Here is a 22,817-nt window from a genome sequence, read left to right on the forward strand (position 1 = left end):
CGTCCACCTCGGCCTCCCAAAGTGCTGGGATTACAGGCGTGAGCCACCGCAGCTGGCTGAGGCGTATTTAGTACTTAATGATTAAATAAAGGGAGGGGAGATGATGAGATGATGATGAGGTATGAGGTAAGAGAAATGATATGGAGTTAGTGTTTATAGTCTTCAGTAGGACAAGCATCTCTTTTCGCTGGCTGTGTTGCGTGAGCTTTCAGTTGATGGGTATATAGTCTTGTCTTTATGTACTGCATTTGGTTGTGAGGTACTCTTTTTTAGTATTCATTATTGATGACGGTTCCAGAAATGTTGTAGTCATGTGAGGTTTGAAGTCTGGGAAAGGAATCCATATGAGGAATGGCACTAATGGCAGAGGTCTTTTTAAAGAACTTTAAAAATTATTAATTAGCATAGACTACTAGTCCCTCTCATAGAACTACTTTTCAGGACACCTTGTTTATTGCCATTTCCTTTAGTCTCAGCCTAATTACAAGCACCTTGCAATTATTTCAGTATCTAATTTTGTAGCAGTCTTATTTAAGAATAAAAACTCACCCAGGCGCAGTGGCTCACGCTTGTAATCCCGGCACTTTGGGAGGCCGAGGCCGGCAGATCACATGAGGTCAGGAGTTCAAGACCAGCCTGGGCAACATGGTGAAACCCCATATCTACAAAAATATAACAGTTAGCCACGTGTGGTGGTGCACACCTATAATCCCAGCTGTTTGGGAGGCTGAGGCAGGAGAATCGCCTGAAGCCGGGAGGCTGAGGCAGGAGAATCGCCTGAAGCCAGGAGGCTGAGGCACTGCGGCACTCCAGCCTGGGCAGCAGAGCAAAGCTCTGTCTCAAAAAAAAAAAAAAAAAAAAAAAGAGGAATTAAAAATTCTCACAATCCAACATGAGACAACTCCATTTAAAAATGGGCAAAAGAGGCCGGGCGCGGTGGCTCACGCCTGTAATCCCAGCACTTTGGGAGGCTGAGGCGGGTGGATCACGAGGTCAAGAGATCGAGACCATCCTGGTCAACACAGTGAAACCCCGTCTCTACTTAAAAAACTACAAAAAGGGCCGGGCACGGTGGCTCACGCCTGTAATCCCAGCACTTTGGGAGGCCAAGGTGGGTGGATCACGAGGTCAAGAGATCGAGACCATCCTGGTCAACATGGTGAAACCCCGTCTCTACTAAAACTACAAAAAATTAGCTGGGCATGGTGGTGCGTGCCTGTAATCCCAGCGACCCAGGAGGCTGAGGCAGGAGAATTGCCTGAACCCGGGAGGCGGAGGTGGCGGTGAGCCGAGATCGCGCCATTGCACTCCAGCCTGGGGAAAAAAAGGGAAAAACCGCCTCAAAAAAATAAAAAAAAAAAATAAAATGGGCAAAAGATTTGAATAGACATCATTCTAAAGAAAATACACAAATGGCCAGTTAGACATGAAAAGATGTTCAACATCATTACTTTCAGAAATGTTTTGGAATTCCAAAAATATTTGGAAATATTTTTTGACGTTTTTTGGAAAATAGTTTGACATAAAATTACCCTGTGACCTGGCAGTTTTACCCCTACGATATTCAAAATAACTGAAAAGCATTCAAACAAATGTCCAAACATGGACATTATAACGACACTATTCTAAAAGGTAGAATCAACCCAAATATTCACCAGCTAATTAATTAATAAGTGTGCTGCCTACATACAATGAAATATTATTCTCAGCCATAAAGAAGGATGAAGTGCTGATACATAGTACAGCATGGGTGAACCTTGAAAACATCATGCTAAGTGAAAGCAGCCAGCATTTAGACTTCTCACAGACAGAACGTAGATGAGTGATTACCAGGGGTTGGAAAAAGGGAGAATGGAGAGTGGTTACCAAAGGGTGTGTTTTGGGATGATGGAAATGTTCTGGTAATTCCGGTGTGGTTGCACAACACTGAATATACTAAAATCCACTGAATGGTACACCTAGAAATGGTGCGTTTTGTTTTATTTATTTAAGGACTGGGTCTTGTTCTGTTCTTCAGGCTGCAGTGCAGCGGCATGGTCACGGCACACTGTAACCTCGACTTCCCAGGCGCAGGTCATTCTCCCACCTCGGCCTCCTGAGTAGCTGGGACTGCAGGTGTACATCACCACACCCAGATAATTTTCAAAAAATTTTAATTTAGCCGGGCGCTGTGGCTCATGCCTATAATCCCAGCTCTTAGGGAGCAAGAGGCGTGAGGATAGCTTGAGCCCAGGAGTTGAAGACCTGCCTGGGCAATATAGCAAGACCCCGTTCTCCACCAAAAGGAAAAAAACAAAAAATAAGCGTAAGAAAAAAATTTTAATTAAAAAAAATTTTTTTAGAGATGGGATCTCACTGTGTTGCCCAGGCTGGTCTCAAATTCCTGGGCTGAAGTGATCTTCTCGTCTTTGCTTCCCAAAATGTTGGGATTACAGGTGTGAGCCACTGTGCCTGGCTCTGAATTTTATGTTATGTGAACTTTATGAATGTGAATATCAATACTGAAAAAAGAATAAAAAGTTTAAAAAAATTTGCAGTTATTTCCATATGCCCTACTCTGTGTTTGAGATGGGCAAAATTCAGACATTCAAGAGATGCTCTTACCTGATTCAAACTGTTTCACAGTTCCTGTGGAGACTGCTGAGCAGCTACTCAGCTTATGTTCCCAGGAAGTAGCAGAGCCCTGTTCATATTTACATTCTTTTAGTTTTTAAATTTGGGCTATTTTTTAATTTAAAGAATTCTTTATGCTGTAGAAAGCTTTATTCCATTTGGTCCAAGGCTTGGGAGAGGGCTTCAGGGTGGTTTGAAAAATATATTCTTTTAAATAAATGGAAATAGATTGGCTTGGTGTACATTTTTCTAAACACGTGTTTTGTTTATATAAATTGTATTATGTATAAAGGTATGCAAATAAGTAGATATGTATTTAGTAATTAGGATCATACCATCCATTTTCCCAGAGTTTATTTTTGCCACAGATCTTGTGACCATATGTATATCTATTTCTGGATTCTATTTTATTTAATTGGTCTAATTGCCTCTTTGGGTTTTTTGGAATTGAGACAATGTCTCACTTTGTGATCCAGGCTGGACTATACAGTGGCACAATTATAGCCCAGTGCAGCCTCAAACTCCTGGGCTCAAGGGATCATCCCATCTCAGCCTCCTGAGTTGAGTAGAGGGGACTACAGGCGCATGCCACCACACCTGGCTAATTTCTTGTGGAGAACGATGTCTCACTATGTTGCTCAGGCTGGTCTTGAACTCCTGGCCTCAAGCAGTCCTCCTGCCTCAGCTTCCCAAAGTTCTGGGATTATGGGTATGAACCACTGTGGCCAGCCAGGTCTAATTGCCTATTTTTAAGCTTTTACTCTACTTACGACGTCTTTCATTTTATTTTATATTTTAAAAAATATTTTTAGCTGTGATTTTGTTGTATACTTATGTAGTCTTAGTGTAACTTTGTAACGAGGCGATATCTGGTAGTGTCTGCTCTCAAACTTTGCTATTTTTCAAGAACAGCTTAATTTTCTTGGCCTTTTTTATTGCTATATAAATTTTAGAATTGGTTATCAATTTCCATTAGAAAAAACCTGGTAGAATTTTATGTTGGAGATTGTATTGAACCCCAAAGGGTTAGTTTGGGAATAGTTGATGTCTTTACGATAGTTTTCCCATCTATGAGCATGATATACATCCCTTTATTTAGGATGTCTTTAATTTCTCCCAGTAATACTTTGTAGTTTTTTATGTAGAGGTATTGTATAATATGGGCTTCCTTCCACATTGGACTTTAAAATGTACTTATTTCTTTTTTAATAGTAGTTAGTTTAGATGAACCATAAGTATTTTTAAACTTTCTGAGGGTATTGAAGACTATTTTAAATCCTTCTGTATTAAAAATGATGCTAATGAAAATCCTTGACAAATGTATAAGCTTGAGACCTGATGACAGCTTCTGGTTAGGATCTCCATGTCTTTTCTTACTTAGCCGAACTAAACCCTGCCTCTGTCTCTGTCTCTCTCTCTCCCCCTCCTTTGCCCTCTCCCTTCCCCCATTTGTGTGTGTGTGTGTGTGTGTGTGTGTGTGTGTGTGTGTCTCTCTCTCTCTCTCTCTCTCTCTCTCTCTCTCTCTCTCTCTGTCTCTCTCTCTCTCTCTCTGTCTCCCCTGAATGCATCCTCTTCTGGACCATTCCGGTGGTCCTTACCCTGAAGCTGGAGTGAGCTGTCATCCTCCAAAGCTTGGAAGCCTAGAAGCCCTCTCTCTCTCTTACAAGCCAGTGGACCCTCCAATTGTATACTACAGTATTGTAATTTTTTTTTTTGGAGACCGAGTCTCGCACTGTCACCAGGCTGGAGTGCAGTTGTGTGATCTCGGCTCACTGCAGCCTCTACGTCCCAGGTTCAAGTGATTCTCCTGCCTCAGCCTCCCAAAGCTGAGACTACAGGTGCATGCCACCACATCCAGCTAATTTTTGTATTTTTAGTAGAGATGAGGTTTCACCATGTAGGCCAGGATGGTCTCGATCTCTGACCTCATGATCTGCCCACCTCAGCCTCCCAAAGTGCTGGGGTTACAGGCGTGAGCCACAGCACCTGGTCCAGTATTGTAATTTTTAAAGATAGATTTTACTTTCCAGTTTTGTGTTATCTCTACTTAGAAGAGATGGAGGAGGAAGGAAAAGTTTGTAAATTACCTTCTTTAGCCAAGAAAGGGTATTGTTTTCACTTTCTTATTGCCCCTTAGAGTAGCTCTGTCATACCACCATACCACCAAAAACAACAATTAAAATGACAACACAAACAAGTGAAGAAATGGCATAACTTACAGATTACTTCCTATGTACAAGGTACTAATCAAAGCACTATAAATACTATACCTTATTTTAAAAACCAACTCAGGGTCAGGCGTGGTGGCTCATACCTATAATCTCAGGACTTTAGGACACTAAGGTGGGAGAATTGCCTGAAGCCAGGAGTTTGAGACCAGCCTGGGCAACATAGAGAGACTCATCTCTACAATAAATAAAAACTTTAGCTGAGTGCAGTGGCCCACACTGTTATTCCCAGCTACCCAGGAGGCTGAGGCGGGAGGATCCCTTGGGGCCAGAAGGTGGAGACTGCAGTGAGCTATGATCCTGCCACTACACTTCAGCCTGGTGACAGAGCAAGACCCCAACTCTAAAAATAAATGAAACAAAAACAGTCTTAACTAGTCAGTCATCCCCATTTTATTTGTGAAGACATTGAGGTCTAAAAGTTGAAGCAAGATACCAAATTTGCACAGCTGGTACACAGTGGGAGCTGGGATACAAGCCAGCTGTTACTGACTGCGAATTTGGGGTGGTATTGTATTATTTTACCCCCACTGCTTACTCTTGGTGCTTACCAGGGCCTCTGAAGCGGCTGGAGCAAGGGTTAAGTTAGAATGTTGTGCAGTGTGATGCCGACGTCATGGCCGTGTTACTTGTTTGTATTTCTTTTTTTTTTTTGAGACAGAGTTTCTCTCTTGTTACCCAGGCTGGAGTGCAATGGCGCGATCTCGGCTCACCGCAACCTCCGCCTCCTGGGTTCAGGCAATTCTCCTGCCTCAGCCTCCTGAGTAGCTGGGATTACAGGCACGCACCACCATGCCCAGCTAATTTTTTTGTATCTTTAGTAGAGACGGGGTTTCACCATGTTGACCAGGATGGTCTCGATCTCTTGACCTCGTGATCCACCCGCCTCGGCCTCCCACAGTGCTGGGATTACAGGCTTGAGCCACCGCGCCCGGCTGTATTTCTTGTTTTCTTTTTTGTGGGGCTTCTGATTTTTTGATAGACTTCTGATTTATTAGATCCCGATGCATGTAGAAAGTTTTTGATTTTGGTTGAAGAATGAAATTATTCTACTTCAGATGAATAGCAAACGTAATTGTAAAATGAAGTAGACATTAATTTGCTTTACCTATTCTATTCAGATTCCCTGCAGTTTTTACAAGTGTTGTGTAGCCTTTGTATGACAAGTTCTGTACCTCTCCGTGACATTCCATTCCATTGGTTCTCTTCCGGGCCTTTTTTCCCACCTTACCCTCTGGGTTGGCCTAGGCCCTTGTGCATACACCTGTCTTAGAGCTTTCTGTATCATACTGAAGTGGGTTATTCATATGTCAGTCTTCACAGCTGGCCAGTACGTTCTGCAAGAACAAAAAATGGGCCCCATTCTTCCCCGTAGCCCTTGTGCCTACCACAGCCCTGATACGGTGGTCTGTTACTAGTAGACGCGGACATAAGGCCTGCGCTGTAGGGCTTTATTGCTTTCACTCAGACTTCCTAAAGAAAGAAGCAAGAGTCTCTGTGTCTCCTGCATCCCTCCATTCTGGCTCTGCTATCAGAGGCATTTTAAAGCAAAGCTCTGATTGTAACCTCAGAGATGTCAGTGACCGATTATCTCTTGTTGCATAAAAAGTCCCTATTTCTTAGCTGTCTGTCATTCAGATTCCTCCATGGTCCTGTCCTCACTGAACTTCTGTTCTTCATGTGCACTCTGCATTAATTAAACAGGGCTACGTGCTTATCCCCTTTTTTTCTGTCTCTGTGCTTTTGCCTGTATTGTGTCTTCTCTGTACCCTTCACCTGCCAAAATCTTAACTACCCATTCTTCAGATGCCCAGTATAAATGCTGGTTACTCCATGAAGCTTTCTGTGATCTCCCTGCCTTCTCTGACCTCTACCCAAAGAGGTCTTTTTTTCATCTGAACTTTTTTTCTTCTTCTAAGGAAAGCAACACTACCATGTGAACTCTTAATAGCACATGGACTATGACATAGCATTATTTTTATACCCTACTAAGTGATCAGTTTCCAGAGCACAAGGTCTTGCCTTTGTTTTCTCTGCTGTTTTGCATTGACTGTGTAGGGTGAGTATCCCTCATCCAAAGTGCTTGGCATCAGAAGTGTTTTCTGTTTTGATTTTGGAATGTTTGCATATATGTGATGAGATATCTTGAGGATGGGACTCAAGTCCAAACATGAAATTTACTTGTTTTTTTGTATGCACCTTATACTTATAGAGTGAAGGTAATTTTACACAATATTTTAAATAATTGTGTTCATGAAGCAAGTTTTTACTCTGTTTTACCTGCAGCCCATCACATGAGGTCAAGTGTGGAATTTTCCACTTGTGATGTCATTTCAGTGCTCAAAAAGTTTCAGATTTGGGGCTGGGCAGAGTGGCTCACACCTGCCATCCCAGCACTTTGGGTGCCTGTGATGGGTGGATCACTGGTGGTGGGTGCTTATGATCTCAGCTACTTGGGAGGCTGAGGCAGGAGAATCGCTTGAACTTGTGAGGCAGAGGTTGCAGCGAGCTAAGATTGTGCCACTGCGCTCCAGCCTGGGTGACAGAGCAAGACTCTGTCTCAAAAAAAAAAAAAAAAATCTCAGATTTTGGAGCATTTCGGATTTCAGGTTTTTAGATTAGGAAGCTTTCAGCCTGTATGTGAATTATACTGAATATAAATTAACTTTTGATTTTTTAGTTTCAAGGAAACTGCTCAGAGGACTGTCAAAAGCTCTTCCTCTGCTTTGGCCTACAACTAAATGCATGCAATTCAGAAACTTTGTAGGTTTAAACAGTGTTTCATTCTTAGAACCTCAGTTTAGGAAAGAATTTGTTTTCCAGATGGATGTTGATGTTTTCAATAGTTACCAGTCTTTATTATTGACTATTGTCCTTGGTTTCTAGGGCACTGTGTTTAGTCTTGAGTCAGAGGAGGAGGAATATCCTGGAATCACTGCAGAAGATAGCAATGACATTTATATCCTGCCCAGCGACAACTCTGGACAAGTCAGTCCCCCAGAGTCTCCAACTGTGACCACTTCCTGGCAGTCTGAGAGCCTGCCTGTCTCACTGTCAGCTAGCCAGAGTTGGCACACAGAAAGCCTGCCAGTGTCTCTAGGCCCTGAGTCCTGGCAGCAGATTGCAATGGATCCTGAAGAAGTGAAAAGTTTAGACAGCAACGGAGCTGGAGAGAAGAGTGAGAACAACTCCTCCAATTCTGACATCGTGCACGTGGAGAAAGAAGAAGTACCTGAGGGCGTGGAAGAGGCTGCTGTGGCTCCTGTGGTCCTGCCAGCAGGGGAGCTGCAAGAGGCACTTCCTGAAGCCCCAGCTCCCTTGCTTCCACACATCACTGCCACCTCCTTGCTGGGAGCGAGGGAACCTGACACAGAAGTGATCACAGTTGAGAAGTCCAGCCCTGCGACATCTCTGTTTGTAGAACTTGGTGAAGAAGAGGTAAAAGCAGCAACACTTGAAGCTACTGAAGTGGAGGAGGTGGTTCCCACACCAGAACCCACAGAAATGCTGCTGAGTGAGAAGGAGGCAAACGAAAGGGAAGAGAGCCCTGCGGAAGAGCTGCCCCCCGCCGGCGAGGTGAAGCCCATGCTGCTGTCTGAGGGCAAGTCTGTACTGCTGTTTGGAGGGGCTGCTGCCATCGCCATCCTGGCAGTGGCCGTCGGGGTAGCCCTGGCTCTGAGGAAGAAGTAGGTTTTTCAGAAGAGAAAGACAGAAGGATGTAAGGTTTGAGGTATACTGGCTGGAATTTGAACTGCCAGCAACTGTGTGAACATTTGTGGGACACTATGGGATAATTGGGGACTTCTCAACATGGCAGTGGATTGACCCACATGTTAGGGCTTAAGGTGGGGCATTCATGTTCGTCTGACTATAAATCCCAAGGGCCTCGGCTCATGCTAAATTGAGAATCTTAAGGGTAAAGCACCTCCTCCCGGACAGGGTTTCTCAGCCTTGGCACTAGTGATATTCTGATCATTCTCTGTGGCGGGGCTGTCCTGTGTGTGCTGGGATGTTCAGCAGCATCCCTGGCCTCTACCCACTAGATGCCAGGGGCACCCCACTCTCAGATGACAACCAAAAATGTCTCTAGACATTGCCAAATGTCCCCTGTGACAGCATCACCCCCCGCTGAGAGCTGCTGCTTTAGAGGGAGAGGGTGTACTTAGGAAGAATTGGGATAGAAATTCCCAGCCGAGAGCTTAGCCATGGGCTCCTCAGCCACTGACTTGGCAGCTCTTAATCCCCTTAGAGTTTCATCCTTTCTGATGAGCAGGCTGGGCTCTGCAGCCACTCCTTTTTTCTCCCCTTGCCCCTCATCCTGGAGCGTGAGGGTGCTCGCCTGTCCTCTCAGCTGCCTCTCAGGGACTGCACTGTTCCTCTTCACCCCCAGGTTCCTGCTAAGATCCCACAGGAGAGGGCTTGCTCAGACCTGTCAAGTCCCCAAAGCTTCCTGCAACTCCACCTTGTAAAATGATGCCTTTAGGAGTCTTTGAAATATATATACAGAGAAAATAATATGAATGAGACCTGGGGTCCTCACTTGGGGATGAAATTGCAAGTAACTTTGGCTAGAGAGACACATTTGTGTTGTGTCAAGGAAGGAGGATAACCTGGATGACCTTCTGAGGTCTCTTCAGCCCTTTTCCTAGTGGTCACGCACTCACCGTGGGGACTTGCCAGCAGCATCTCTCTTGCTGGATGGTCGCTGTCTGTAACCCTGGGCTAGTATATGTTTTCCCGTATGTGACCGCAGTCTTACTGCTGACCAGTTCTATGGGTCTCTTGCCAGGTGGTAAGGATTTTCATTCTTGGGCTTACAGAGCCAGATCGATCATAACTCTTATTAAATATAGAGTGTCCTAAATATCACTGAAATAAAAAGTAGGAAAAAGAAGCTTGAATTCTAAGACTGAGGCTGCCCTGCAGATTCTAGTTTGGCTTTCAGAGTTCAGGAATGACGGTGTCTTCACCTGAATTCTTCACCGACCAAATGCCAGGGTAATAAACCAAAATTGTCCTAATTAGTATAGGCTAGTTGAACATCAGCATACGTTTCTTTCCTCTGGCGGTTCCCAGCCCGGCAGGAGGGGTAGACCTGTGTCTTTCCATGTCCGAGGGTGCGACATCACCGTGCGGGGCACACGTGCTTGGTTTAAAAAGGTCATCTTAGATTTATCTTAGTAAATGTAATAAATTATTTTTTAGATCCTGAAATTTATAATAAAAATACTTTACCTACCCTGGTCACCAAAACCTGATGTTTTAAATGCATTTTTTTTTTTTTTTAATTTATGTTTTAAAATAAAATCTCCCTAAAGCCATACTGTTTAAAGGTTGGTGAAAACAAGGTCTGGGAGCATGTTTGTGTGTGTGTCCAGCTTTCTCGTGTAGCATGTCCTTACGTTTTGTGTTGCAGTGTCCCATTTAGGAAGTCCTGTTTTAAGGGTTTTTGTGTACTTGGATGAAGTAATCAGAGGTGCGTTGGGGAAATGGGATTAGTGAGGCAAAGGTTTTTTTCTTCATGAACTCTTGATAGTTGCATTGGATTCTTTTGTATTCTAATTGCTATATTTGTGTTTGCATAGGGGAAGAGGAGAGAGAACTGGTGAGTTATCTTGATTTTTAAAAAATGATAAAAGACTTTCACTCCCCGTGTTAACGCTGACCAACTCTGGATCCTCACACCTACTGACGGAGCGCATTCAAGCACTGACGGAAGCCAGGTTCACTTCTGAGCTGCTGAAAGGTGTGAGGCTTAGGGTGTTTGAGGCTGCGTTGCCCACAAAGGGAAAGAATAGGAAGAAGTGAGGTATGGAAGCGGCTGCTTGCTGCTTTAGTTTGTCCACCTGTTGAACGTTTACCCGCCATGACTTGGCCAGTTGTGTTTTGCTGGGTGATGGAACCAGACGGTGTTTTCCATTGGCTTTCTTTGGTGACTCTTGGTCAGCTCCTGAGGAACAGGATGCGGCAGCATCCCTGCGTTCCCTTCACTTCCTTGCCCTCTCCCTCCGGCAGTGGAGGGAACCGCCCTCATGGGAACTGCATCCGACTGCAGCTCCTGCTTTTTGCTTATTCACTTAAAACTTTTTTTTTTTTTGAGATGGAGTCTTGCTCTGTTACGCAGGCTGGAGTGCAATGGCGTGATCTCAGCTCACTGCAACCTCCCCCTCCTGGGTTCAAGCGATTCTCCTGCCTCAGCTCCCAAGTAGCTGAGATTACAGGTGTCCGCCACTGCATCCAGCTAAGTTTTGTATTTTTAGTAGAGACGGTGTTTCACCATGTTGGCCAGGCTGGTCTTAAACTACTGACTTTTTGATCTACCCACCTCGGCCTCCCAAAGTGCTGGGATTACAGGCATGAGCTACTACACCCAGCCTTAAAAACTGTTTCTTAAGTACTCTCTCCTTTTTTGGGGAGGAGCTGATGGTAGGAGACCATTCCTTTCTGCCCCCGACTTACGCACTCTCTAAGGTAAAGGAAAGATTCAGAATAAATCCAACTTGTTTATAGAGTTGTTGTTAGTCCTTAGACCTCATCTCAACTGCCCTATTGAAGATAATGATTTATTGGGGAAAACAAAGAATGATAATTTATCCTCTCTTTATTAAGAAGTGATAATTCTGGGCCCACAGAAATCACTCAGTACCTACAGTGCGCCTTAAAGGGACTCTCATGATCACTCCCCTGTAAATCACAAAATGCAACTCTTGACCCTCTGGTTTGCCCATTTCCCACCTAGAGGCATCCTTGATACCCCTTCTTCCCTGCCTTTCTGTCCCAGGTATACCAGATGCAGCCACTGCCAACCTAGGCTTGTCCTGGGCGAGTGAGCTGTGAACCTGGAGACAGGGTGTTCTCACAGCCGGTGTTGATCTCCTCAGGCTTTGCGCTGATTCCCTCAGTGATATCAAAGTAATGCCTGCTCCTTGCCTTGCTCCTGAAAGGTATGGGATGCGGACATTTCAGTGTTTGAATTTTTTTTTTTTTTTTTTATTTTGTTTTTTTTTTTTTGAGACGGAGTTTCACTCATGTTACCCAGGCTGGAGTGCAATGGCGCGATCTCAGCTCACCACAACCTCCACCTCCTGGGTTCAGGCAATTCTCCTGCCTCAGCCTCCCGAGGAGCTGGAATTACAGGCACGCACCACCATGCCCAGCTAATTTTTTGTATTTTTAGTAGAGACGGGGTTTCACCATGTTGACCAGGATGGTCTCGATCTCTTGACCTTGTGATCCACCCGCCTCGGCCTCCCAAAGTGCTGGTATTACAGGCGTGAGCCATCGCGCCCGGCCTGAATTATTTTAAGAGATGTTTTATAAAAGTAAAAGGTTTTGTAGCTAAGAAGTTTTTTTTTTTTCCCCTTTCTCTTAATTTCTTACATCTTTCCACACAAAGTTATCTTTCCAAGAATTTGAGGTGGTGATCACATCCTTCAAGACAGCCTTGTAGGCTGTGTGATTGCTAACAGACATGACTTAGAGCTTCTGCCCGAGTTCCTGCAGAAGCATCCTGTCATTTAACATCGCAGCGACACCCGATGCCAGAATAACGTTTCTTCTTTGGTGCACCAAGACCTTCCCTTAGTGATAACCTCTTGATTATGAGATTCATTTGAGTTTAGGGTATATAATTTTTCCTAAAAAAAAATTCACGTCGATAGTTATAATTTTAGCAAATATTAGTTGAGCACTTACAACATGCCAGAGATGGTTCTAGTGCTGTCACATACCTTATTTCACCTTCACAGCTCTAACAGCTGTTTGCATTCCTTTTATTCCCATATTACAGAATGAGTTCATTAGTTTTCCTCATGTCCTCAAGCATGAGAGGCGAGGCAGTGACTGGAATTTTTCTGAATCTGATTTATCATTTTCCTTTGCAGGAAATTTATCATTTCCTGCAAAGCAGTATTGGCAGGCTCTCTGCAAATGGTTGTGCTGGTTGTTTACCGCATAAGCGCTGACGGGACAGATTCCAGCGTGCAGCCTGTGCTCCTCTTGCCACGCCATGGCCCTGGGAGAAGGGGTCTTTTCCTCATTTGTACAAAGGCACTATATAGGTTCACTTAAATATTAAGCATGCTCTACTACAGAATAAAAAGAGTGAGGGTTGTGTCCAGGACTGGTCTCAGCTTCCAATTCTGTGGCTGTTTTCCTGTGGACATTAATTGAGATGTTTTGTGGTTACAGAATTCGGTGATTGCCGATGAGCTTCCGTTAACATTCTTGATTATTTTTGCTTGTAAACAAGGTTAGGCAGTCTGTCCCAGGAATTCTCAGAGTGCTAAATGAGGCGGGTGAAGATGGCACCGTGATGCATTTCTCGCTCTTTCTCCCCTGCATATGCCATCATAAGGGTAGGGCTGTGGAGTGGAGCGGGGGAATACCTGGACGCATTGCTTGGCCTCTGGACGGACACTCAAGGAGGTTGGGGACTTAGGAGGGCTGACCAGGTATGGCCACAAGTATATCAGCTCCTGGAGGACTTCCTAGTGAAAGACTTCCCACCACATGCCACAGCACATCAAGGTAATTATAACTTGGGCTAGAGAACACCAATTCTATGGTACACAACGGTGACATTCAGTCACTACCCTGTGGTTACCTCATATATAAAGAGAGCTCCGTGGGGAGTTGTAAAGTGCATGCCACTAAAATATTAACACGTTTGTTTTTGCAAGGCTGTTCGACTTCAGCCGGCATTGCTGCGCGTTACCACCCCCAGGTCTTCCACATACCGATGTTCACGCCACAGGAGCCCGCACCAGACGGCTGCCTCCCCCACGCTCAGAGTGGAATTATTCTCAGGGACATTTGCAAGGCCTTGCCGTCAGTCACAAAGTAGCAGCTGGATCCAAGTGAGTCTACCCTGCTCTCCCCTCTCGCGAGGGGAAATTTTATAGTGATATGACTCACTGTAGCGAGTGTTGTTTGCACCACTAGAAGAAACTGGTTAATGAATGTACTATTTAGAAGAAAAGTTTTGACATTTTAAGATTACTGGTTGTTGCCTTTCCCCCAGGAAAAGGAGGTCAAAGTACAGTCTTCTCTTTTGCGGGGTTTGGAATAACTCCGTTTTCCCTATGCTTTCCAACAAGAGAACTGTATCATGTAGATGGGTCCTTGGCCAGCATCAAAGGAAAGGTCCCAGACCTGTGTTTTCCCTATTACAGTCTTCTTTATTTCTTCCTTCAGATTAAAAGTGCCTCTACTTCCTACATAACTCCTTCTTTAATTAAGGTCAGTTAACCATTGCTCTCAAGAATACCGGAACTGAGTGGTAATTTTCGATAATTAACACAGGCATTTTAGTGAAGCAGCATGTGTTGCCTTTTTCTGTGTGAGTGCCGTGAGCCCTCTGTGTGCAACTCTGCCTTGCTCATCCCTGTGGGTCATTCTGGCTCCTCCTCTCTCCCGTCATCGACCTTTTGGCCAGTCTACTCTTCATTAGGGGAAAGGAACACACTTCACATTTGTGTTATTTCTGTCAGAAGCAGTGTGCCAGAGAGAACACACGGGATTTGAAGATGATCAGTGGCCTCATCTTTCTATCCACATGGTAACTTTATGCCCTCGACTTAGGCAGCATATTTCACATTATCGGTTGTGTTTGTTAGTCCGTACTTAACTGACTCCAGGTTCTGAAAACAAGATCGTAGCTTTCAAAGGACTCTCTGTATGCCAGTTCTCAGTCAGCACAACTAATAAAGTTGTTGGACAGTAAAACCAGGCTCTACTGCTGCGATCCTTTAAGGAAGCCTTGAGCATCTCAGCAGTTAACGCTGGGTCCTAAGAGGGAGGTCGGGAGTGATTGAACCTTGTGGTGGATGCACCAAACATCCCACCTGACTTCCAGGTCCACCAAGCATCTTTTCAAGGAGAAAGCTTTGCATGTTTCACAGGGAGTTTCCATCACTTAATTCAAATGTTTTCAAAACAGAGTGGAAGACACATTCTCTGAATTAAGTCTCCTTTCAGTCATATCCACAAGGATTGTTACACGGTGAAATCCACCAACTGCCAGGATGTGCCCGAGTTGTCATGGCTGGGAAGGTCTCAAGACTGGAACATTTGCGTTTGAGACAGTGGAATCTTTTTATGTTAGCTTTGGGAGAAGGGGTGATGGTCTTGCTTTATAGCCAAGACGGTATCACCTCAGGCTTGGTCTGGAAGAATTTACACCAAGACCTGTTATAAGCTGTAATAAAATGGCGGCCTACTGTATTAATTCAAGGGAAACAGAAGGTGAAGGCGCTGTGGAAGAGTCAGTGTGTGGGAGATGGTCCAGGGTCACTTGCTGCTTTAGTGCACTGTTCCACGAGTTCTGGGTGATGGGTGGACAGCCCCTTTGGGAAGAAGATGCCTCCCCTTGGTGAGAAGCTGATTGTGATGGCTGATGTGTGGACGGATGTATAGGTGCAGTGTGGTTCAGCCTGTTTCCATTGTGCTTGGAAAAGCTGTTTAAGAAGTCCACTCCAAAACATGGAAAGTCATAGTGTTGTTAGAATTTATTTCCAAATGGTGGCCTTCACACTGCATAGCAGCACTTTTTAGTATTTGTAACCTTTTGCTCACTTCAAGAGCCAGCTCTAACATGGTATGTATTCCATGCTGAGCAATATGGAGAGTTTTTCTTTTCTGATGATTTTAAACTCTTAAGGAGCAGAAAAGTGTCTTTGGTAAGAAGTAGTTATGTGTCCGTCAGGGCCCTTACTCATACGCCTCCCCAGCAGCCTCATGTGTGGTCACAGGAGCTCTCCTGTTCACGGCACTGTGTGTGACACGGACCTAGCATTCACTGTCGTGCTTTTACACTGATTCCTGGGACACAGCTTACCATTGGAACAGCAGACCAGTGTTGCACTGTTTCTAAAGCTAAGCTTTTCCTTATTTTGGTACTACGTAAGTGACTTGGTTTTGACCGTCCCTAGGAGAGGAAACCACTTTGCTGAACTTTAAAAAGTCCAACTGCTCTTTCATCTTTTGCTTAGGAACCTGGTCTCTCCAGATGCACTTTGGAGGCACGGAGAGCCCAGCATGTGGCTGGAAACTGGCAGTTTACAGCTGGGACCAGGCTGCTCCCAGGGCATTGCAGCAGCTTCTGGCACCCCTGGCTCAATGTCTTTAGCAAAGCCTTGACTTCATGGAGAGAGAAAGGGTGCAGTGCAGTTAGCTACCTGAGTTTGTAAACAGTGGCTGACATGGGCCCTTATATCACCTTCATGCCTTTTAGAACCACAGGTGGTTCTTTCTGACTCAAAAGAAGATCAAGTTGAAAAAAATCAAGCACCTACGTATTGGGGGGCACTATCCCATTGTTTGAGTGCAGCACTTGCGTTCAGAACCTCTGTGCCGTTTGGTTTTTAAACAGGAAGACTGTTGGTTCCTTAGTAGTAAGAGTCCCTGTGTTGAGTGGAATTTTTCACTTGTAAGAGGTATGCCCCTTTCTTCTCCACTTTCCTCACAGGATATTGCCTGCCGTAAGACCATCCCCTACGGTTGAACTTTAATATTAAACGGTAATATTTTTTACAAAAAAAAAAATTGTGTTTTGTTTCTACTGCCTTGAAACCTGTTTTTTCAAGTGGGAACCTGCACAGTTGAAATAAAGGCACCATATGTAGTTACGAATGTGCAGATTCATGTGTGGTGACATGAAGGCCATTCAGATACGTGCAGATGGACATTTTCATTCAAGTATATTAATGTGGATATTTTTAAGTGGGTTATAAGCTTAGAACATTGTCTTTGAGAGAGAAATCACAGCCGCCATCCAGCCCGTCTTCTCTAGGGACGCTGCTGACAGGCCAGGGGCCCACCTGCACTGAGGCAGCCACCCAGCTGTAGCCACACCGAGCTGCAGCCAGTCATGCCTTCGGAACCGTCGATTCAGTCCGTCTCCTGGAGCAAGAAAGGAGAGAAAGCGAGAATCAGCGAGGCTAATTCACAAACCAGGCTCCAGAGCTCTGAAGCAAAGCTGGGATTTATGAAAACACATTCTCCAGAGCCCTGAAGTCCTGTCCTTCTGTCCTACTTCTTGCTACATGGAGGCAACTGCCAGAAACAGGCTGTTGAGGCGGGGAGGTGGCTGTTCGCGTCTCCGAGGCACTGACGGTGTGGAAAGGCCCCTGCTGGGTCAGAGGAATCACGATCCTGTCTCAGCCGCCAGCCTCTGGTAAGCTGTCCATACAGACTGCTGCACACGTCCTGCCCACTCATTCCCCCTTTACGTGGTTATTGGTAAAAGTTGCCCAGGAATCGCCTCGGGCTTACCTCCTTCTAACAGTTCAGCTGGGTTTATATTCATTCTGTTTTTAAAATGCCTGTGTAACTGAAGACCACAGCATAGAAGGAATGATTTTTTTAAGACGGGGTTTCACCATGTTGGTCCGGCTGGTCTTGAACTCCCAACCTCAGGTGATCCGCCCGCCTTGGCCTCCAAAGTGCTTGGATTACAGGCATGAGCCACCATGTCCGGCTGGAATGATTTTTTCAGAGTTCTCAGTAGCAGATTAGATGCTATTTTACTTAAAAACCAAAGCTTGAACTAATGCTTCTGATGTCATAAAATCCCAAACATTCACTAGTATTTTTAAATTTACAAATAGGACACTCCACTTCCATGTGGGTCTATGAAACCAGATTTTAAGGACTGTCTGGCCCTTCTTGGGCAGCATCGTGAACACTGTACGTTTGTTCGTTTTTAGAGACAGGGTCTTGCTTTGTTCAGGCTGGAGTGCAGTGGCACAATGATAGCTCACTACAGCCTTGAACTCCTGGGCTCAAGCAAAGAGAACCTTCTGCCTCAGCCTCTAGAGGAGCTGCTTCAGCCTCCGTGATGGCGTGGACTATAGGTGCATGCCACTGTGCTCAGCTTATTTTTTTTTTTTTTTTTTTTTTGTGACAGAGTCTCCCAGGCTGGAGTGCAGTGGCATGATCTCAGCTCACCGCAACCTCTGCCACCTGGGTTCAAGCAATTCTCCCGCCTCAGCCTCCCGAGTAGCTGGGACTATGGGGACCTGCCACCACGCCTGGCTAATTTTTTTTTGTATTTTTAGTAGGCACGGGATTTCACTGTCTTGGCCAGGCTGGTCTTGAACTCATGATCCACCAGCCTCAGTCTACCGAAGTGCTGGGATCACAGGTGTGAGCAACCGTGCATGGCCCTAAACTAATTTTTTTTTGAGACGGGATCTTGCTCTGTTGCCAGGCTGGAGTGCAGTGGTGCGATCTCAGCTCACTGCACCCTTCGCCTCCTGGGTTCAAGCAATTCTGCCTCAGCCTCCCGAGTAGCTGGGACTACAGGCACATGCCACCACGCCCAGCTAATTTTTGTATTTTAGTAGAGATGGGGTTTCACCATGTTGGCCAGGATGGTCTCCATCTCTTGACCTCATGATCCACCCGCCTTGGCCTCCCAAAGTGCTGTGATTACAGGCATGACCCACTGCACCCAGCCAGCTAATTATTTTTAAAAGTTGTTTAGAGTCAGGGTCTTACTGTGTTGCTCAGTTTTATCTCAAACTCCTGGCCTCAAGCACTCCTGCTGCCTCTGCTTTGCAAATCGCTGGGACTACAGGTGTGAGCCACCATGCCTGGCCTTTAGACTGTGACTTCTAATACCTGGTTGTGGGACAGATGTGCTCTGGAAAAGATTTAGACAGTTCCCACCCCCCCTTTTTTTTGAACCTCTTTGGTTCACATTACACTTTGCTTTTGAGTTAGAGTCTCACTTTGCTACCCAGGCTGGAGTGCAGTGGTGCGACCTCTACTACTGCAACCTCCACCTCCAGGATTCAGGTAATCCTCCTGCCTCAGCCTCCTCTGTAGCTGGGACTACAGGCATGCACCACCATGCCCAGCTAAGTTTTGTATTTTAGGAGACAGGATTTCACCATGCTGGCCAGGCTGGTCTGGAACTCCTGACCTCAGGTGATCTGCCCGCCTTGGCCTCCCAGAGTGCTGGGATGACAGGTGCGAGCTGCCGCACCTGGCCACATTACACTATTTCCATGACCTGCTTGTGCTGTGAGGACTCCACCAGGAGCGCAGTGTGAGCCTTTACCGTCCCTCTGAGTGGAGCATGTCTCCAACAGCAAGCTGGTAAAACTCAAAAGGACTCCGGGTGCTCCTCACCACCTTCTTCACCCAGCCTTCTTGCTAACAGCCAAAGCAAACCTGAGCAGCAAAGCCTGTAACCCTTGTGCCAGCATCAGAGGCAGGGGCCCCGCTGGGCTTCTTGACCATCCAGAGAAAAGGGCATGGGTGGCAGGCAGGGAAGGGCTGACTTCACGGGTACATACGTTTCTGGCTAAGCTCCTCACATAGGCACGTAGGTTCTGGTTAATGAAATTCACTGTTGTGCGGAAGACATCACGGAGCAAGGACGGCGTGTGATTGGCCACCTCCTTGGCCAGCAGCAGGGCTAGCACCAGCATGGTCTTCTCTTTGTCCATGTCCATAGGGTGGGCCTGCAGCAGCTGCTCCAGGGCACTGGCCAGGTCCCTCCTCCGGTCCTGCATGGGGACACACACAACCTGGGTCACCAATACGCAAAGGAAACACAGTCCCCAGTCTGAAGCAGCACTTCAAAGGGAAGTATTTATTAAGTAGCCAAGGCTGCTGGGCGTAAAGAATGAGAAACAGTTGAGTTTTGAGGCAACGGAAAGGGAAGACTGCCATCTCTCCCTGCAAGGGCGTCACTGAGCAAATGCATATGCAGTGAGCCCCTGCGCTGTTAGACGGTGATGGAATTCAAGAAGCCTGGGTCGGCCCTGGCCCTAAGGCACTTCGAGTCCAGAGCTAGTGACCACCTGCGACACCTGAGGCCTATCTTATTGGTGCAGACCCAGCTGAATGGAGGGGAGGAGGCGGCGGCATGGGGGAGCGGACACAGACTATGAGGCTGGCAAGGACCCTCAGGCCCATCGGTTCACACGCAGAATTACACAGGAGGGCGCCAGACACTCCTGCGTTCTAGGCAGCTGCTGGGGACAGCATGGGGATGGCGGCAGCCTTCTGGGAAGGCCTCAGGCTGGCCCTGCTGAACAGAAGCATAACTGGGTTTCTGGGAGGTGCGGCGCCTGCGTTTTTAGCTGGTAGAGTCAAAAAGGTAGAACTTTCTGTCCTCTCAGCTCCTACTGCTACAGGCCCGTATTCGGCAGTTCGGAGGATGTGGTCCTTCCCGCTAAATGTTTTGGGGACCCAGTGCTCCGGACCAATCTTTGTGTCCCCCTCAGTGCCAAGCAAATGGCAGAGCTCAGGAAGTTGTGTGGTTCCAAATAAGGAGGCAGCAGAGCCAGGGCTTACGGCTCTCACTGGTGCCCCATTAAACCCCTAAAACCGAAGATGGCGTTGTTACTTCTGCCAACCAAACATGCTTCATTCATCTTTCAAAGGCCTTTACCCCTAAACGCTACTCTAATTTAACATTCAGGTTTGCTCAATGTCAACCAGCTGAATTCTTCTGAAAGGCAATGAACCATGCCCTGCGTCCAGTTACTTTTCAGAGTTCCAGACTTGACAGTCACGAGTTGAGTGGCCTCACGGGACAGGGGGCTGCCTGTGAGAGGTGGGGCACAGGCCGCTGGGCTCACGTGCCTGCCCACGTGGTCCTCAGGCCCTCACTCACCTCCTCCGACCGGCCAGCGTTCCTGAGCTGCAGGGCCAGGCGGTTCACCAGGCCCGGGGGGATGCTGCGGTCCAGGCTGTCCCCGACCTGGGCGAGCTGCCTGGCAATGTTCCGGATGACGTCTTCTTGACTTTCAGAATCTGCATGTTCAGGCAGGGGTGGCAGGGACGAAGCAGACTCAGACAATGGCCCTGATACCCTCCCCCATGCCACCCTGCCCCAGGAAAGGACACTTCTGCGGTTGGACAAGGCCAGTCCCACCCCCTCCAGTGTAGCGCTGGCCCCCACTGGGCATGTGCTCCACTCCAGCAAGCTGACTGCGGGAGGGCTGGGTACCAGCACTGAGCTGGGTTCTAGGCAGTACCCAAGCCTGGGGCCCCGGCTGAGGCCCAGGCTCCCGCACACGGGCACCATGTCCCCATGGGTAGGGCCAGCGAAGCTGGGGTGTCACAACCACATCCGAGGTACAAACCCAGCAGCGGTCTCATGGCTCACACCACACAACCCAGCAGGGTCGGCCTTGGCCTGGGCAGCCGTTAGGAAGGTGCCCTGCGGGCAGATGGCGTCCCAGACCCACCTCCGCGCTTCCCAGCCTGAGACCCCTCTTCCTCACAGTCCCATCTCAGGAAAACCCCAGTTGTCACTGGCACCAGAAGGCCCTGGAGAATCTCCCCTGCCTTTCTAACTGGAGCTCACACCCTTGGCCCTCTTCCCCGGCGCACAGCCTCCCGTGCTGTCCCTGCCCGAGGGTCACTGTCACCCCTCCCACACTCACTGCCATACTCCCTGCCTCCTCCATTTCTTCCTCAGCACTTGCTGTGTCTGCTGCCCCTGCCAGAGGGTAAGCTCCCTCCCTAACAGCTGTGGTTTTTTAATCTGTTTTGTCCACTGACAAATACCCAGCACTTAAAGCAATGCAGGGCACTCAGTAGATGCTCAGTTAACAACTGCAGGAACCAGGTGGTAGCGCACGCCTGTGATCCCAGTGCTTTGGGAGGCTGAGGACAGGAGATTGCTTGAGGCCAGGAGGTAGAGGCTGCGGTGAGCCATGACTGCACCACTGCATTCCAGCCTAGATAACAGAGCAAAACCCTGTCTCTACAAGAAACTAGTTTATTTTTTTGAGATAGAGTCTTGCTCTGTCTCCCAGGCTGGAGTGCAGTGGTGCGATCTCAGCTCACTGTAACCTCCACCTCCCAGGTTCAAGCAAATCTCAAGCCTCAACCTCCTGAATAGCTGGGATTACAGGTGTGTGCCACCATACCCGGCTAATTTTTGTATTTTTTAGAAAAGGTAGTTTCACCATATGGGCCAGGCTAGTGTTGAACTCCTGACCTCAGGTGATCTGCCCACCTCGGCCTCCCACAGTGCCGGGATTACACCCAGCACTGGGGTATCACCATGCTCAGGCTCTACAAAAACTTCTGGGAGCCAGGTATACTGTACATACGTGTAGTCCAGCTACACCTCAGGAGGCTGAGGCGGGAGGACTCCCTGAAGCCAAGAGTTGAAGGCTGCAGTGCGCTGTGATCACACCACTGCACTCCAGTCTGGGCTACACAGCAAGACCCCATTTCTTAAAAAATTTTTGATTGCATGAATGTGAATGGGCCCCGTGCCTAGCTTGTAGGAAGTGTTCAAAAGATGCCAGCTATTGTATTTTATCCCGTTAAATCTATTTTCTCTGTGCTTACAACTTCCCTCTGGCTTTTTTGGTGTTAGGGATGCTGCTCCCGCCCTCAGTCAACTGTCAAATCTCACCTAACGTTGCAAACACAACTGTTTCGCCTGCCCCTGCCACTAACCCCACCCTGGTGGGAGTCCCCTTAGCGCTCATCTGACGATGACAGCCCCACTCCCTGCCATCCAATCCACTCCGCCACCTCCACAATGTGGACCTCAGAGCTGGGCAGGGTGGGGGAAGCGCGGTGCAAGGAGCAGGCACGTCCTTGGACGCTGTGTTCTGGGGTCTCACGGCCTCCCTGGAGTCTGTCAAGCATGCAGTATGGCGACCATACCACTTGTCCTCCAAACCTCTCAAATGCTCACCTCTGCGTAACTGACAAGTCATGACCCAGCCTTCAAATACGTCTGACTTAACTTCCATGCTTCCTTTCCAGTGGCAAACTCAACTATTCATTGTAGCTTTTTTTTTTTGCTTTTTTTTTTTTTTTGAGATGGCATCTCGCTCTGTCACCCAGGCTGGAGTGTAATGGTGCGATCTCGGCTCACTGCAACCTCCGCCTCCTGCAATTCTCTGCCTCAGCCTCCCAAGTAGCTAGGATTACAGGCGCCCTCCACCACGCCCGGCTAATTTTTTTACCTTTTTTTTTTTTTTTTTTTTT

At 47.1% G+C, this 22,817-nt stretch overlaps 2 protein-coding genes across 2 annotated transcripts in view; one reads left to right on the forward strand and one right to left on the reverse strand.

The window, feature by feature from the left end:
* Window positions 1-10,180, forward strand: part of BCL2L13 (BCL2 like 13) — an 89,878-nt gene extending 79,698 nt beyond the window's left edge. The window contains 3 exon segments of the mRNA XM_032269586.1: window positions 7,728-8,120; window positions 8,122-8,157; window positions 8,160-10,180. Coding sequence (XP_032125477.1) covers window positions 7,728-8,120; window positions 8,122-8,157; window positions 8,160-8,531 — 801 coding nt within the window. The 3' untranslated portion in view covers window positions 8,532-10,180.
* A 6,203-nt stretch (window positions 10,181-16,383) lies between these two features.
* The window catches only part of BID (BH3 interacting domain death agonist), a 28,627-nt gene continuing 22,193 nt past the window's right edge, over window positions 16,384-22,817 (reverse strand). The window contains exons 4-6 of the mRNA XM_032269587.1: window positions 20,473-20,612; window positions 19,145-19,357; window positions 16,384-16,742 (exon numbers count right to left, since the gene is read on the reverse strand). Of these exons, the coding sequence (XP_032125478.1) occupies window positions 16,731-16,742; window positions 19,145-19,357; window positions 20,473-20,612 (365 nt within the window). The 3' untranslated portion in view covers window positions 16,384-16,730. The remainder of the gene's footprint in view (window positions 16,743-19,144; window positions 19,358-20,472; window positions 20,613-22,817) is intronic.

Source organism: Sapajus apella, unplaced genomic scaffold (genome assembly GCF_009761245.1).
Source record: "Sapajus apella isolate SASKATOON/1434 unplaced genomic scaffold, GSC_monkey_1.0 scaffold195, whole genome shotgun sequence".
NCBI classification, from domain to species: domain Eukaryota; kingdom Metazoa; phylum Chordata; class Mammalia; order Primates; family Cebidae; genus Sapajus; species Sapajus apella.